Source organism: Colossoma macropomum, unplaced genomic scaffold, assembly GCF_904425465.1.
Source record: "Colossoma macropomum unplaced genomic scaffold, Colossoma_macropomum, whole genome shotgun sequence".
Lineage (NCBI taxonomy): Eukaryota > Metazoa > Chordata > Actinopteri > Characiformes > Serrasalmidae > Colossoma > Colossoma macropomum.
Window position 1 is genome coordinate 27,837,151 of NW_023494809.1, and position 13,597 is coordinate 27,850,747.

General features: G+C 39.9%; 1 protein-coding gene across 2 annotated transcripts in view; it reads right to left on the minus strand.

Annotated features, from left to right (window-relative positions):
• LOC118798670 (5'-AMP-activated protein kinase subunit gamma-1-like) overlaps positions 1-13,597 on the minus strand; it is a 171,932-nt gene that overhangs the window by 61,445 nt on the left and 96,890 nt on the right. For both annotated transcript variants that reach the window (XM_036558136.1, XM_036558137.1), the window contains one exon: positions 3,998-4,049. In XM_036558136.1, the coding sequence (XP_036414029.1) occupies positions 3,998-4,049 (52 nt within the window). The remainder of the gene's footprint in view (positions 1-3,997; positions 4,050-13,597) is intronic.

Sequence of the window (13,597 nt, forward strand, 5' to 3'; positions counted from 1 at the left end):
TGTAAGTCAATGGAACCAGACTTTTTTCCAAGTAATTTTGGGCCATTTCTGTCAGTCCATTCATCATGAAATTACACACCATGTAAAGGACAACAGGCATTTTCAAAATATGTCAAAAACTGAAAAATGGAGATACAAAGTTTTGCATACATATATACACATTATATACATATATACACACACACACACACACACACACACATATACACATATATATATATATATATATATATATATATATATATATATATATATATATATATATATATATATATACACATACATACATACATACATACACACACACACACATATGTATATATACACACACACACACTTTCTAAGATGCTTATCCTTCTGGGTCACGGGGGGAGCTGAAGCCCATCCCAGTGGCCATTTGGCAGAGAATATATGTATATATAGATAGATAGACAGATAGATAGATAGATAGATAGATAGATAGATAGATATGAAGAACAAACCATTAAATCCAAGACTTTCCAAGATGTTCGTATAGATTTACACAGCAAAAAGAGTCATAATTCATTTTTTCATTACATGCATTTTACATGCATTCCTTAATTAAACAGCCTGTTTATCTTACTGTGCCTTCAGGACTGATAAACGTTAAAGACCTCTGTCCTGGTTGGCTGCCCTGTATTGTGCCTCATTCAAAAAGCAGACCAGCTGAATGATTTGGGGAAAATATCTAACTGCGATTTTTCTGACTAACATTGCGACTGCAGTTTCAGACACGTTCAGAATGTCCGTCTTTTCAGGCCTGAGGCGCGACCCCTGAATGCAGCGTGCCAAAATGTCAGTAAGTTGTGGTTATGATGTCACAACACATGGAGGTTTGGTTGCCTCTGACTGGTCTAACTTACAGGCAGTTCACAAGCCCTGTGTTGTGTTAAAATTTCCCAGCCTAAAACTTGGACATGGGCCTCGTTCACCAACCATTCTTAAGAAATCTCATAGGCTTTTTCTTAGGACTTTTCTCAAGAATGCATTTAAGAACAACCTTGGAAGATACTGGTGAATGACCTCCAAAGCTTTTGATAAATGTAGGCCAAAAACTTCAGCACTTACAATTTGAAAACAGATTTCGATATAAAAATGATTGGCCTTTCAGCCTAAAACACTCAGTATAACTTCTGTGTGAATGGCAAGAGCTGAATTCTAGTTGGCTGAATAGGCAGATGTGTAAATATGTTTTTTGTGATTAGGGCTGAGTATCATTTGAAAATGTTCGATACCAACACTGATACGATACTTTCAATTATCGATACCATAACGATACTTTTTCTTCTAATTGTGACAAAAAAATTCAAAAAAGGAATAAATATTATTATGATTTTCTTCTTCTACTGCATACCAGGCAGATATCCGTGTGTTTGACGGCATATCTCTGAATGGGGGCTGATATTTAATGCTTTTGTCATCTCTCTGAATAAATAAAAACACTGAAAAAAACGTATTCGCAAAGCACAAATACATTATTGAAACCATTGTTACAGGTCTGCCATAGAGCGATAAAACAAACGATCTATCCTGCGTATCCCACCTAAACCAGAGACATTCAACAGTCAAAAAGAGCTGCAATCCTTTAACAATAAAACTGGTTACTGCTGTGTAGCTTTTCTTCCCACCTCTCAACTGACATCCTTAGCTTTTCTACTACAGTGAAAGGGGTTGTTTCTCCGTGGGCAGCTGCATTAGGATGAGTAGGACTGGCCCAGCACTGTCAAAGCCCTCATTTCCAACATGAAAACGACATGCAAGTTAATAGGGCTTATTTATGAACCCTACGAAACATGAATTATATCAATGTTACAGTTACGCTCATACGGCGGGTGAATTGTAGCCAGCTAGCTAGCTCATACGTGCTATTTTATGCTAATATTAGCATACTGTCTTTGAGCGCTGACAAACAGCATAGAAACGAGTGTTAGTTTTCTCTGGCAAAGCGAGAAAAGGTGACATTAACCATTAACCAACTTGATACTTTATCACTGGAAACGCTGCCGTCTGCGCGTGGTTGTAATATAACATATTTAGCCCAGATTCCCGCATCTCCGGCAGCGACGCAGTGCTGTTCTTCATGCAGTCGCAAATTCTGCCATTTTCTTGATGGAGGTTAATTCCATGTGTAATCAGATTCATCAGATTTGACGTATTACCAGTTTTGGAAGCCACTATCTTGAGGCACTTGCTGCACCTGGAACTGTTCTGCCAGAGTCTCTGCTGCTCGGTTAACACTGTAATCTGTGATCGGTCACTCATTACAGAACTAACTCTATGTATGTTTTCCTTTCTTTGCCAAGTTGAACAGCTGACCATCCTGTGCGTCTGATGCTGTTGCTTCTTCTGCCTTGATTGGGTGCCCACTGCTCGCCAGCCTTCTGGACCGGCTTGACCACTACTGAGCTTCATGCTGTATTCATGCATAGACTAAAACTAATCTAATTAACCATTGCTCCAATTGTTTTCCCCATTTTGTACTATAATACTTTATACTAATGCTGTTTACTATCCGGTGTCGACCAGAGGAAGATGGGTTCCCTTTTTGAGTCTTGGTTCCTCTCAAGGTTTCTTCCTCTTGCTCTTATGGAGTTTTTCCTCCCACTGTCGCCACTGGCGACGCTCATGGGGGCTCGGACCCGGATTTTTCTGTAAAGCTGCTTTGTGACAACACTGACGTAAAAAGCGCCATATAAATAAACTTTGCTTGCTTCTCAGTAACTTTTTCGAAGTAGAGCCAGACTTTCGACCTCTTCAACACATTTAGCTTGCTGTGTGCTCTGTGCGTCAGGAAGACAGTCGCGTTTTTATTTCTTTTCTTTTTTTTGTATTAGTTGTAAGGTTACTCCACTAATCCCTCGTGATTTGTGTTTTATGCAAAGTACCGAAAATAGGCACCGATGTTTTTGAGGATTTTTGGTACTCGGTAGTACCGAGAAGTTTCGGTCAGCGCCTTTTTGGTATCGAATTTCGATACCCAGCCTTATTGGTGACGTCACAAAAGGAAGCTCAAAATGAAGCTTAGTTTATATCTACTGAGTGTACAGACTCTGGAGTGAATGACCTGGTTTAAAAACAATGTTTACACATTACATCACACTCATTTAAAAGTGAGGAGAGTTCAGTTTTCACTGATGTGGGCCCTTTAAACGGTTGTGGCTTTGTGCCTTGCCAGCTGACTGACTGGGGAAATCCGCACCTCAAGCTTACGAAGCATGAAGCAATGAATGGGATTAAAACATCAGCGGAGTAACATACTAATGCCTTAACCTACATTTACCACATCAACATTACTCTGAAAGTGTTTGCTTAGTTTGCTCAGAGAACAGAAAGGACAGATTAAACAGGCCGGTGAGGGCACAGCAACCATGACCATGGACACAGCCTGCTGCTCACAGACAGAGAACCGAGACGGTGAGTGTACAAGATGGTTTTTCAAGGGTTCTCAGTAAAGGGAACAGCTCTAAATAGAACCATGAACATTACCCATAACCATTTGCATGCTTGAATGGCCCTCTGCATGGTGAAGTGGTTCTGTCTGGCACCAAAAAAAAGGGTTCTTCTATTGCCACAAGCTTGACATAACAGTAGCAGAACCATTTTCTGAATAGATTCTGTATAGAACCATATACAACATACACACTCTACCAATCTCAAGAACCATTCACCATGCAAAGAGCCATTTAAGCATGCATATGGTTCTTTGAGTGCTCATGGTTCTAAATAAAACCACTGTCTTTACTTAAGAACCATCTTTTTAAAGACGAGGCTGAAGTTGGCTCGCCAGCTCCTAGTTCGAATTGTCCCGTTCCACCTTAAACAATGCAGCTGACTGCTGCGTTTAAGGTGGAACGGGGAAATTCGAATAAAAGCTTCGTGTTTTAACGAGTGTTTAGTGAGTGTCTGGTGGAAAAAGGAAGAAGCACTGAATCAGGAACCAGGTGGACGTTTGTAAGAGCTGGGAGGCTGATCCTACCTTCATCCTCGAGGTCAAGTTTCTCCAGCATGCCTTCGGATAAACCGTGAACCTGTGGACGAGAGGAAGAGTCAGAAGACCAGATAGGAAAATAAACGACTTCTCTCCCTCGCCTTTCTCCACGGACACGGCTCGGTTGGGTGGTGGAGAGACCCGGCGAGGTCTGAAGAGGGCAAAAGCCCCGCCGGCTTCGCCTCGTCGGGCTTGAATCGCAAGACAGTTAGTCTTTAACAGCCTTAAGGACTCCAGTCGCCGATTTTAATGAAAACAAAACAAACGGTTAGCCTTCGTAGCGCTGCTGCTCTCGAGCTCCACACTCGGCTGTCACTCGGCTCCTCTCCGGCTCTCGTCGAGGTGTCGCCGGTTGAAAAAACCAAAACAAACCGTCGTCGCGTACGACCGAAAACGGCACAAACTGCTCTATTTCGACATGTTTATCGAGCTGTATGTTGTTAAAGTCGTCAGAGAGACTCTCCTGTTCTGCTGCCTTTGCTCAGGCTGCGTCCGAAGTGAATTATTATTAGAGACCCGCCCCCCCGTGTCGGCTCGAAATGGAGTATTCCGGTTTGCTGCAGCAGCCCAAGTAGAATGAAAGATTGGTTTGTTTCAAATGAGCTCAGTTTCTCGGTTTTACGAGGTGCCTGAAATATATAAAATAGATGCATTAGACCCGACAGAGTAAGCCTTTTCTTAATAGATATAATTGTGTTATCGGAAATGTGTCAAAACAACCTTTTTGGCATCGAACGAGATCGTATTTCGCAATATCACTATAGCAAATATTTACCATTAGTTTTCAGCCGCTGGGAGATACCATGTCAATTACAACCACAGAGCGTCTTCATTTTACAGTGAGGAGACACGCAGACAAGATTTCCTGTTTCACAAACTTTTTTTCCCCAAACAGGGTGTAACGGAGCCTCTAAAGTGACATTGTCATTATTTTTAAAAAAATCGTGGTCACAAATTAATATTTTTAAATCAATATTTTAAGGCCACTATATCACTACTTTGAGGCCACGAATTACTATGTTAAAGACATAAAAAACTAAATTGAGGCCATTGATTACTATATTGACGCCACAAATTACTATATTAAAGGCACAAAGTGCTATATTGAGGCTTCAAACTACCATATTGAGGGCATGGATTACTATATTGATGCCACGAGTTACTATATTGAAGGCACAAATTACTATATTGAGGCTTCAAATTACTATATTGAGGGCATAAATTACTATATTGAGGCTTCAAACTACTATATTGAGGGCATGGATTACTATATTGATGCCACCAGTTACTATATTGAGGGCACAAATTACTATAGTGAGGCTTCAAACTACTATATTGAGGGCATGGATTACTATATTGATGCCACCAGTTACTATATTGGGGGCACAAATTACTATATTGAGGGCATAAAAACTAAATTGAGGCCATTGATTACTATAGTGAGGCCACAAATTACTATATTAAGGGCACAAATTACTATATTGAGGCTTCAAATTACTATATTGAGGGCACAAATTACTATATTAAGGGCACAAATTACTATATTGAGGCTTCAAACTACTATATTGAGGGCATGGATTACTATATTGATGCCACAGGTTACTATATTGAGGGCACAAATTACTATATTGAGGGCATAAAAACTAAATTGAGGCCACTGATTACTATATTGAGGCCACAAATTGCTATATTAGGGGCAAAAATTACTATAATGATGCTTCAGACTGCTATATTGAGAGCAGGATTACTATATTGAGGCCACGAGTTATAAGAAGCTTAACTCATGGCCTCAGTATATTAATTTGTGGCCACACCTTATTAAAAAATAATCACCATGTCACATTAGGAGCTCCACAGAGTTGAGAAAATACAAGCGAAATGTCTGATGAAAAGATTTGTCCTTGTGTATAACCGGTGGGATTTGGCTGAACTGTACATAAAGCTTGCTCAAAGCTATTTAAAGCTAAAATATTTTTTATATTACGCAATATTCTGTATAGAACCATTGTCTTCACTGAAGAACCCTTGAAGAACCATCTTTTTAAAGACATGCCTGAAGTTGGAGAAGTGCAGTATTGCACCCCTTAGCCTTATTTATGTGGGAGAGTTCCCCCAGCTAGCAAAACAACAACAACAACAACAATGGTAATAATAATATAAATAAATAAACAAGATAAATAACACAGCCTGTCCTGAAGTATCCACCCCAAAGCACTTTTTGTTTTTCAAAATGTACCAGAGTGTCCTTCTCTTCTCTAAAACAAGGATGCTGGTTCTGTCAACCAAGCTTATAAAAGAAGAAAAACACAGAGAGTCCAGGAAAACTCGAGTTGTTACAGAAAAAAAACTGGGCCTACTTGAAGTAAAAGGAGGCTAGTTAAGAAACTATTTTGCTTGCTCATGTTCTTTTCATATCAGGATGTATGCAATGCTAACAAGCGGAGATAACATCAGTAAGAGCTGCTGAACAAGGCCGGGCCATTTTTGCTCTCTATCAAGAAGTAAATATTTTTTTGTCCTACCGACTAATAGCGGCTAACTGTGTGGTTGTGTTTTCCCTGTACTTACTGAGATCTGAAAATGCATGGAGTAAAACTTAATTTAATGCAAATTAACACTTGATCTGCCAAAAGCAAAGGTGCAGTAAAAGAATAGTCAGTATGCAGCCTTGAATTTGCTCAAAACAGTACAAATTCTGATGTGAGGTAAGTAGAATTCATGCAATAATTTTAATTTCTAACACTTCCAACCTGTGATCCTGATATAAATTTAACTTTAAAGCTGTTCTAGACGTTTTGTCCAAAGGGGGTGTTGGTGAGCACCTGTAGCTCAAAGCCTATGTAGCCTCAGTTTTCACTGCCTGGAGCAGCGGTTTTTCATTTAAAATTCACCAAGGTCCAGTTAGAGAAAATATCCTGAAGCAAAGGTCCAGAATATCATAATGTCTAACTTGCATCATGATTCAGCGCCATATACTGTAAACTGAAGTAGTAGTTATATCAACATCTTATACAGTCAACAACTGAATGTCAAATCAAATAAAGTACAATTCAGTCATATTTCAACAACATTTATTGTCAGTTTCTCTTTTTGGAGCACGTCATGTGAAATAACTCCCCTCTGACTCACTTTCTTCTCTGACTGTTGTGTCTCGCCTCGTCCCTCCCCTGTGTGTGTGTCACTCACTCGAGTCTCAGTGCTCATCGTAATGCACAGATCTGACTGGCTGAGTAAGGCTAAGGCTACCTTAAAGGCTAGAAAAGTTACACCGATTAAAACAGGACCACCCTGTCTAAATTAAATAATTCTCCACAGTTTATCGGTTATAGGTCCAGGGCCGCATAGGACAGTGTCTGAGTCCGGACTCGGACCGCGGTCCGCCTGTTAGTGACCTCTGGCCTGGAGAAATGCAGCAGTGGCCATGGATGCAGCTCTTCCATTTGGCGAAAGGCTTTGTGCTTCATATATAAAATGTTTGCTTGCAAATCAACCCATGGCCGATGAGAGTCACTCCATTCTCTCAGTTCCACAGGAAACCAGACACAGGCATCATTTTAGACTTTTTTCATTTAAAATATTATTGTTTTTTATTTTTATTTATTTAAGTCCTGGACAAAAATATACACCAACACTTTCAAACTCTACCAGTGGCACCAAATGTTTAAACTAACTACATGACCGTTACTCCTTCTGTGTTTACACAAAATAAACAGTGTCAAATAGTATGTATAACGCAGTGATTTGAATTTCAGACACCCTGTTTTTTGCCTTAAGCCTGTTTTATGTAGGAGTTTCCAACATGAATTAAATTAAATGTTATATTTGTATGTGTTTGTTACAAAGAGGCCCATTCATATAAAAAAGACTCCTGCTGGGATTTAGTGACTCAGTGTTTGACTTAGCACATTCACAGTGCAGCATCTGGTAGTAGCCATAAGTAGAACAATAATGCCCAGTAATGCCCAAATTCCAGCGGAATGAGTCACTGAGTCACTGGGTGCGGTGGACGAATGTTATGATTTGTGGGGGTGGGGGCTGTGAATCTGGTAGTTTTGGTAAGTCATAACATGCATTCCAAATCAAGCTTCACAGTAATAATGATATCTTTCATCATTTTTTAAAAATATCTCTATACTGTAAAGATTTTTTTGCTTGTATAATGTTTATATTGTAAACTCCTCACCATCCCATGTGTAACATAAATCAGTACCTCATGTGCAAAACTCCATGTGAATTTTGGGCGAAATATCCTTACAGTGTAAATATCTTAGCTTTTTATTTATTTATAATCCTTTATATTGTTATTTTTTGTGAAGGATAGAGTTTATATTTTTATCTTATTTTTTACTTTTAGTATTTTATATATATATATATATATATATATGTATATATATTAGGGCTGGGCGATAAAACGATAACGATAAGTATCGCGATATAACTTTTCCTCGATAGAGCGATAAGACAGGTTTGATAAATGTTCGATATATAATACACCACTCTCACACTTCCGCGTTTTAGCGAAAGCCCTGGTGGCGTTTTCTACTGCAAGAAGAGCAGCACTACTCTGCTGTCGCCAGGAGAGGGCGCACTTCCGAGTTTTTCCACTTGATTAGAGAGGGACGGGGCCACGAGTAAAAAAGGGTCGCAAAATATACTTTAGCAACGGCTGAAACACGGAGTTATACAGTCCCTGTTTAAGTGGAGCGACCGGCGATCTGTTCTCCTGTGACCGAGTGTGAGTGACGAGGTCAGTGGTGTAACTGTACTGTCCTACAGCGAACTCACCTCTTTACTAACATCCTAACAACTTCAGCGCCAAACCATCATATTTTAGTATTAGTGCATTCTCGAGCAACAAAAGTGAAAGAAAGAAGTGGTTCATGTTCGAAAGTTAACTGAGGAAGCTATGAGGCAGTGGAGAGCGGGAGAGCGCTGTCTTTCCAGGCTAGCTGTTTTTAGCTGCTGGCTAACTTGAAGCAGCGCTCCGGCACAACACGGTGAATTGATGATACTGTAGATCAAACAAGACCCAAAATCACCGCTTTCAGTTTAAACATGCCTAAAAGGAGGACTCTGTGACTGGTGTGAGAGATTCACACTGCAGATAATGCTTTTACACAGCGAACATCAGATATACTGCGGTTCACCCCTTAAACTACTACGATAGTATAGAGAAACCCAGCCGTCGCTAGCTGGTGTCTGAATACTGTGATATGCTCTGACATGGATGTGGTAGGAGTGACAGCAGTGACCTACCGAACCGAGCTGACGTTGGTGAGAAACTAAAGAGTTTAGCACTGTTGTTGGCCACTTGTTTAGCATTTGTAACGGGATAGCCGAGCGCTCGTCACCAGACAGCTAAAAATAATCTGTTTTTTTCTTAAATCATGACTATTACAAAAATTGCAGCTGTACATTTCAAGCTGATAAAAACAGCTCAGAAACTTTCTCCCACTCTTGCATGACAGATTAGTGAAATGTTTGCTGAGTGTTTGTCATGATCGGACCATAAGTGATAGTTTAAAACCACAGTTAACCACCCAGGAGCAAAATCAGCCGTCAAATGTGAAAGAAATCATGATTTGACATTTATCGCGATATGTATCGATATCGAACGATATGAATTTTGTGATAACGTTTTTGGCCATATCGCCCAGCTATAGTCTATATAGTAACAAGTAACAAACGGTAAAAACCTTGTTAAGTAATTAAAAAAAGTTAATTACTTGCTTGTTAATTCTCTTCTTGTTACTTCTTTTCTTTTTCTTGAGTGTCCTGCTCTCCCTTTGCTGCTGTAACACTGAGAATTTCCCCGCTGTGGGACTAATAAAGGATTATCTTATCTTATCTCTTATCTTCCCCTCACTCTTATAAATAAAGGTGCTGAAAAGGGATTCACCACCACGGAACAGTAGTTCTCAGTCCTGGTCCTGGATCACCACTGTCCTGCACATATAGAGCATCTTTTGCTCCCAACACACCTGATGCATCTAATGAACTCATGAACAAACACTCTCTGAGGGAGCTGGTTGTGCTAGAGCAGGAAAACAGGTAACACTTTATTTGGAGAGTCCACTCTGGATGCTTTGTAGAAACTTAGTAGATTTACTTTAAGTTACATTCAACTAAACATCTACTAAACTGACCAGAATTTTCTTAAACTCTAAACCTGGCTCTAATCCTAACCCTCACCTTAACCTCAACCCAAAACCTAAACCCAACCCTCTCCCTGGTCCAAATCCTAACACTAACCCCACCATTGTTTCGTTTCAACAGGTAGTTAGTTAAATATTTGAACATCTGTAGATCGTCTATAGTGGACTATACAAATAAAGTGAGACCCCAAAACACTACAAATTGCAGGGCAGTGAAGGCAAAAAGGGACGTCTGAATATTAGAGCCAGGTGTGCTGGATCTGAAGTCTCCAAGCCGGTAGACCTTCAGGGCCAGGACTGAGCACCGCTGGTTATTGTGAATGCACAACGATATCAGGAAACATTTGCTTAAAAAATATTGGCATTGGGCGGCTCAGTGGCGCAGTGGGTAGCACTGTCGCCTCACAGCAAGAATGGCCTGGGTTCGATTCCCGGCCGGGTGACCAGGGTCATTTCTGTGTGGAGTTTGCCTGTTCTCCCCGTGTCTGCGTGGGTTTCCTCCCACAGTCCAAAGACATGCAGTCAGGCCAATTGGATATGCTAGATTGCCCCTAGGTGTGAGTGTGTGTCTGAATGTGTATGTCTGTCTGTCTGCCCTGCGATGGACTGGCGACCTATCCAGGGTGTATCCTGCCTTCTGCCCAATGACAGCTGGGATAGGCTCCAGCGACCCAGAAGGATAAGTGGTTTAGAGGATGGATGGATGGATATTGGCATTGGACAGATGTTTAAATTTGAGCAATATTTCTGATTGATATGATTGATGAAGTGTTTATCATACTGTGAAAGAGCACAGTGTTTAGTTGACGCTGGGCTACAATGCAAAAATATCTGCGCTTTGTTCATTTCACTGCATTTGTAATCTTACAGAAATATGAATTATATCTGTCTGCAAAGTTAATGCAGGTAGATGGTTCTTCAAGGGTTCTTTAGCAAAGAAAATGGTTCTGAATAGAACCATGAACACTGAGAACCCTTTGCATGATTAAAGGGTTCTTTGCATCGTGAAAGGGATCTTCAGACTGATGCAGAATGTGCTGTTGATAGATGGTTCTATATAGCATCAAAACAGTTCTTCTATTGTAAGCTTGACATCATAACAATGGTAGAACCCTTTTTGGTCCTATACAGAGCCCTCTGCAAAAAGGTTCTAGAATAAATAGAACCATCTACAGCACATTCTCGATCAATCTGAAGAAGCCTTTTACAGTGCAAAGAACCATTTTATTCATGTAAAGGGTTCTTTGAGTGTTCATGGTTCCATTTTTTCATGAAACCGTTTTCTTTACCAAGGAACCCTTGAAGAACCATCCTTTTTAAGAGTGTACATTAAAATTTTGTCCCATTTTTCTCTTTAGATGGTTCTACATAGCACCAAAACGATTCTTCTATTGTAACAACTTGACATTGTAACAATAGTAGAACCTTTTTTGGTCCTTCTTTACTAAGGTACCCTTGAAGAACCATTCTTTTTAAGAGTGTACATTAAAATTTTGTTCCATCCCTCCCAGTTTAGGTTGAGCTTACTCGAAAACAATGACTGTATTTGCCTTCTTATGAACTGAAATTGCTTAATTTTTTGTGGGATTATTACTCAGTTCCTTCCCAAATTTAGTCATTCCCCTATCAGTCCCCCCATCTCAGCCCCCTCAGCTCCCTCAGCTCCCTCCTCTCAGGTTCTGACTGCAAAAGGGGGTCTTTATCTCTTTGATGTCTTTATCTCCTGATGATTAAGCTGTTAGATAGTCACTCTGCTCTGAGTTAATTCACCTTTTCATTCTTTCATCGACACAGAAAGTTTGTGGATCCTGGGTGGTGCAACTGTCTAACTGCCTAATCATCAAGAGATCATCAGAGTTCAAATCCTGGTGATGCCGCAGCCCTCCATGGTCAGAAGGATGATAGGAGGAAGCCACTTGTGGGGGGGATTAGCAATGACTACACTGGGGGGGATGAACTGAGAATCCACTAAAAAATGTAAGCAATTTTAGCTTATAATGCTGCAACCACAGTTTTTTCCACAGCTCAAAATGCAGTGCTAAAAATGTACGGAGGCCCTAAGGGGCCATGGTTAAAAAAAAAAAGTTAATGACATTGCGTTCCCCCGCAAATGATATGCTCGTCAGACAGCAAGTAAATATAGGACCAGAGGTGCCAAAAGACACTGCCTACATTAGAGCTTTGTTTTTAGCATAGCTGACGTTAAAAGCTGTTTTCCCAGTTTCGCCAGTCTGTGCTGAGTTTATTCAGCTGTTGTTCTCTGCAGTCTCTGTAAATGTAGCTTTTACTGTATGAGGACCCTCAATCTCAGTCTCAGTTTGAGTCACTAACAGCAGAATCATGTTTGATATTGAGAAGCGACACGTCTTTATATTTCAATCCAAGATTAACGTAAAATTCAATGAGCTGCTTCATGTCTGAGCTTCAGCAAAGCACAGCTTTTGCAAGCGAATGCAAACCGTTTGCATTGTAACGCAAAACATTTGTGAGGGAATTCACTTTTTTTTTTTAACCACGGCCCTTAGGGGCTCCGTAAGAATGTAATAAAATAAAGTAATAATAAAAAATAGAAATAATATTTAAAAGAGCTAATACTTTTTTGTACACATAAAATATCAGATCAGCCCACAGTTTTGATGTCATTGCATCCCTAATAGTTATAGTAGTTCTGGAAGAATTTTAAGTTATCTAAAAAAAAAATGTAGGCCACATATAACAATTAAATCAAATGTATGTTATAATTGAAGACTGTCCTTCATTAAAGCTGCACTATGTAAGATTCTCTTGTTAAAAACTGAAAGAAGAAGCATTAGGAGAAATTACAGGCTAAAGTATGGTGAGCGTGCACTGCTGTGAGGCGTCAGGATGGGAGTTTTTCACACCACGTCATACGTCTTTACATATGAACGTCACACACAGACTCAAAAAGAAGGTCGGACTTGATGTTCAGGTCTCAAATGTTCTCAAAATCAACATTACACTGATGAAGATGTGATGACAATAGTAGATAATTCACTCACATCTTTGGAAGACACGCCCTTCACCAAGTTTTGAATGAGTTCTATTTGAATTTTCTTTTAATGTGTGCGCAAGAGTTAGGTTCATCCACCGGTGTGGGTCCTAAGCAGTTCCTCACATTGTGTGCAATTACACATTTCCACCAGAGAGGGCTCCAAATCCCCAGATCGTACATAGTGCAGCTTAATCTTGACATAAGTTCATCTAAAGCCCTCTGCACATTCACTCTTACTAATAATGGTTCTTGATTTTTACTTATACTCTTAAAAAAGATGGTGCTTCAAGAGTTCTTTATTAAAGAAAATGGTTCTATATAGAACCAAGAACACTCAAAGAATCCTTTGCATGATTTAAGGGTTCTTCGCATCATGAAATGGTTCTTCAGATTGATGGAAAATTTGTATGAATGTTCTAT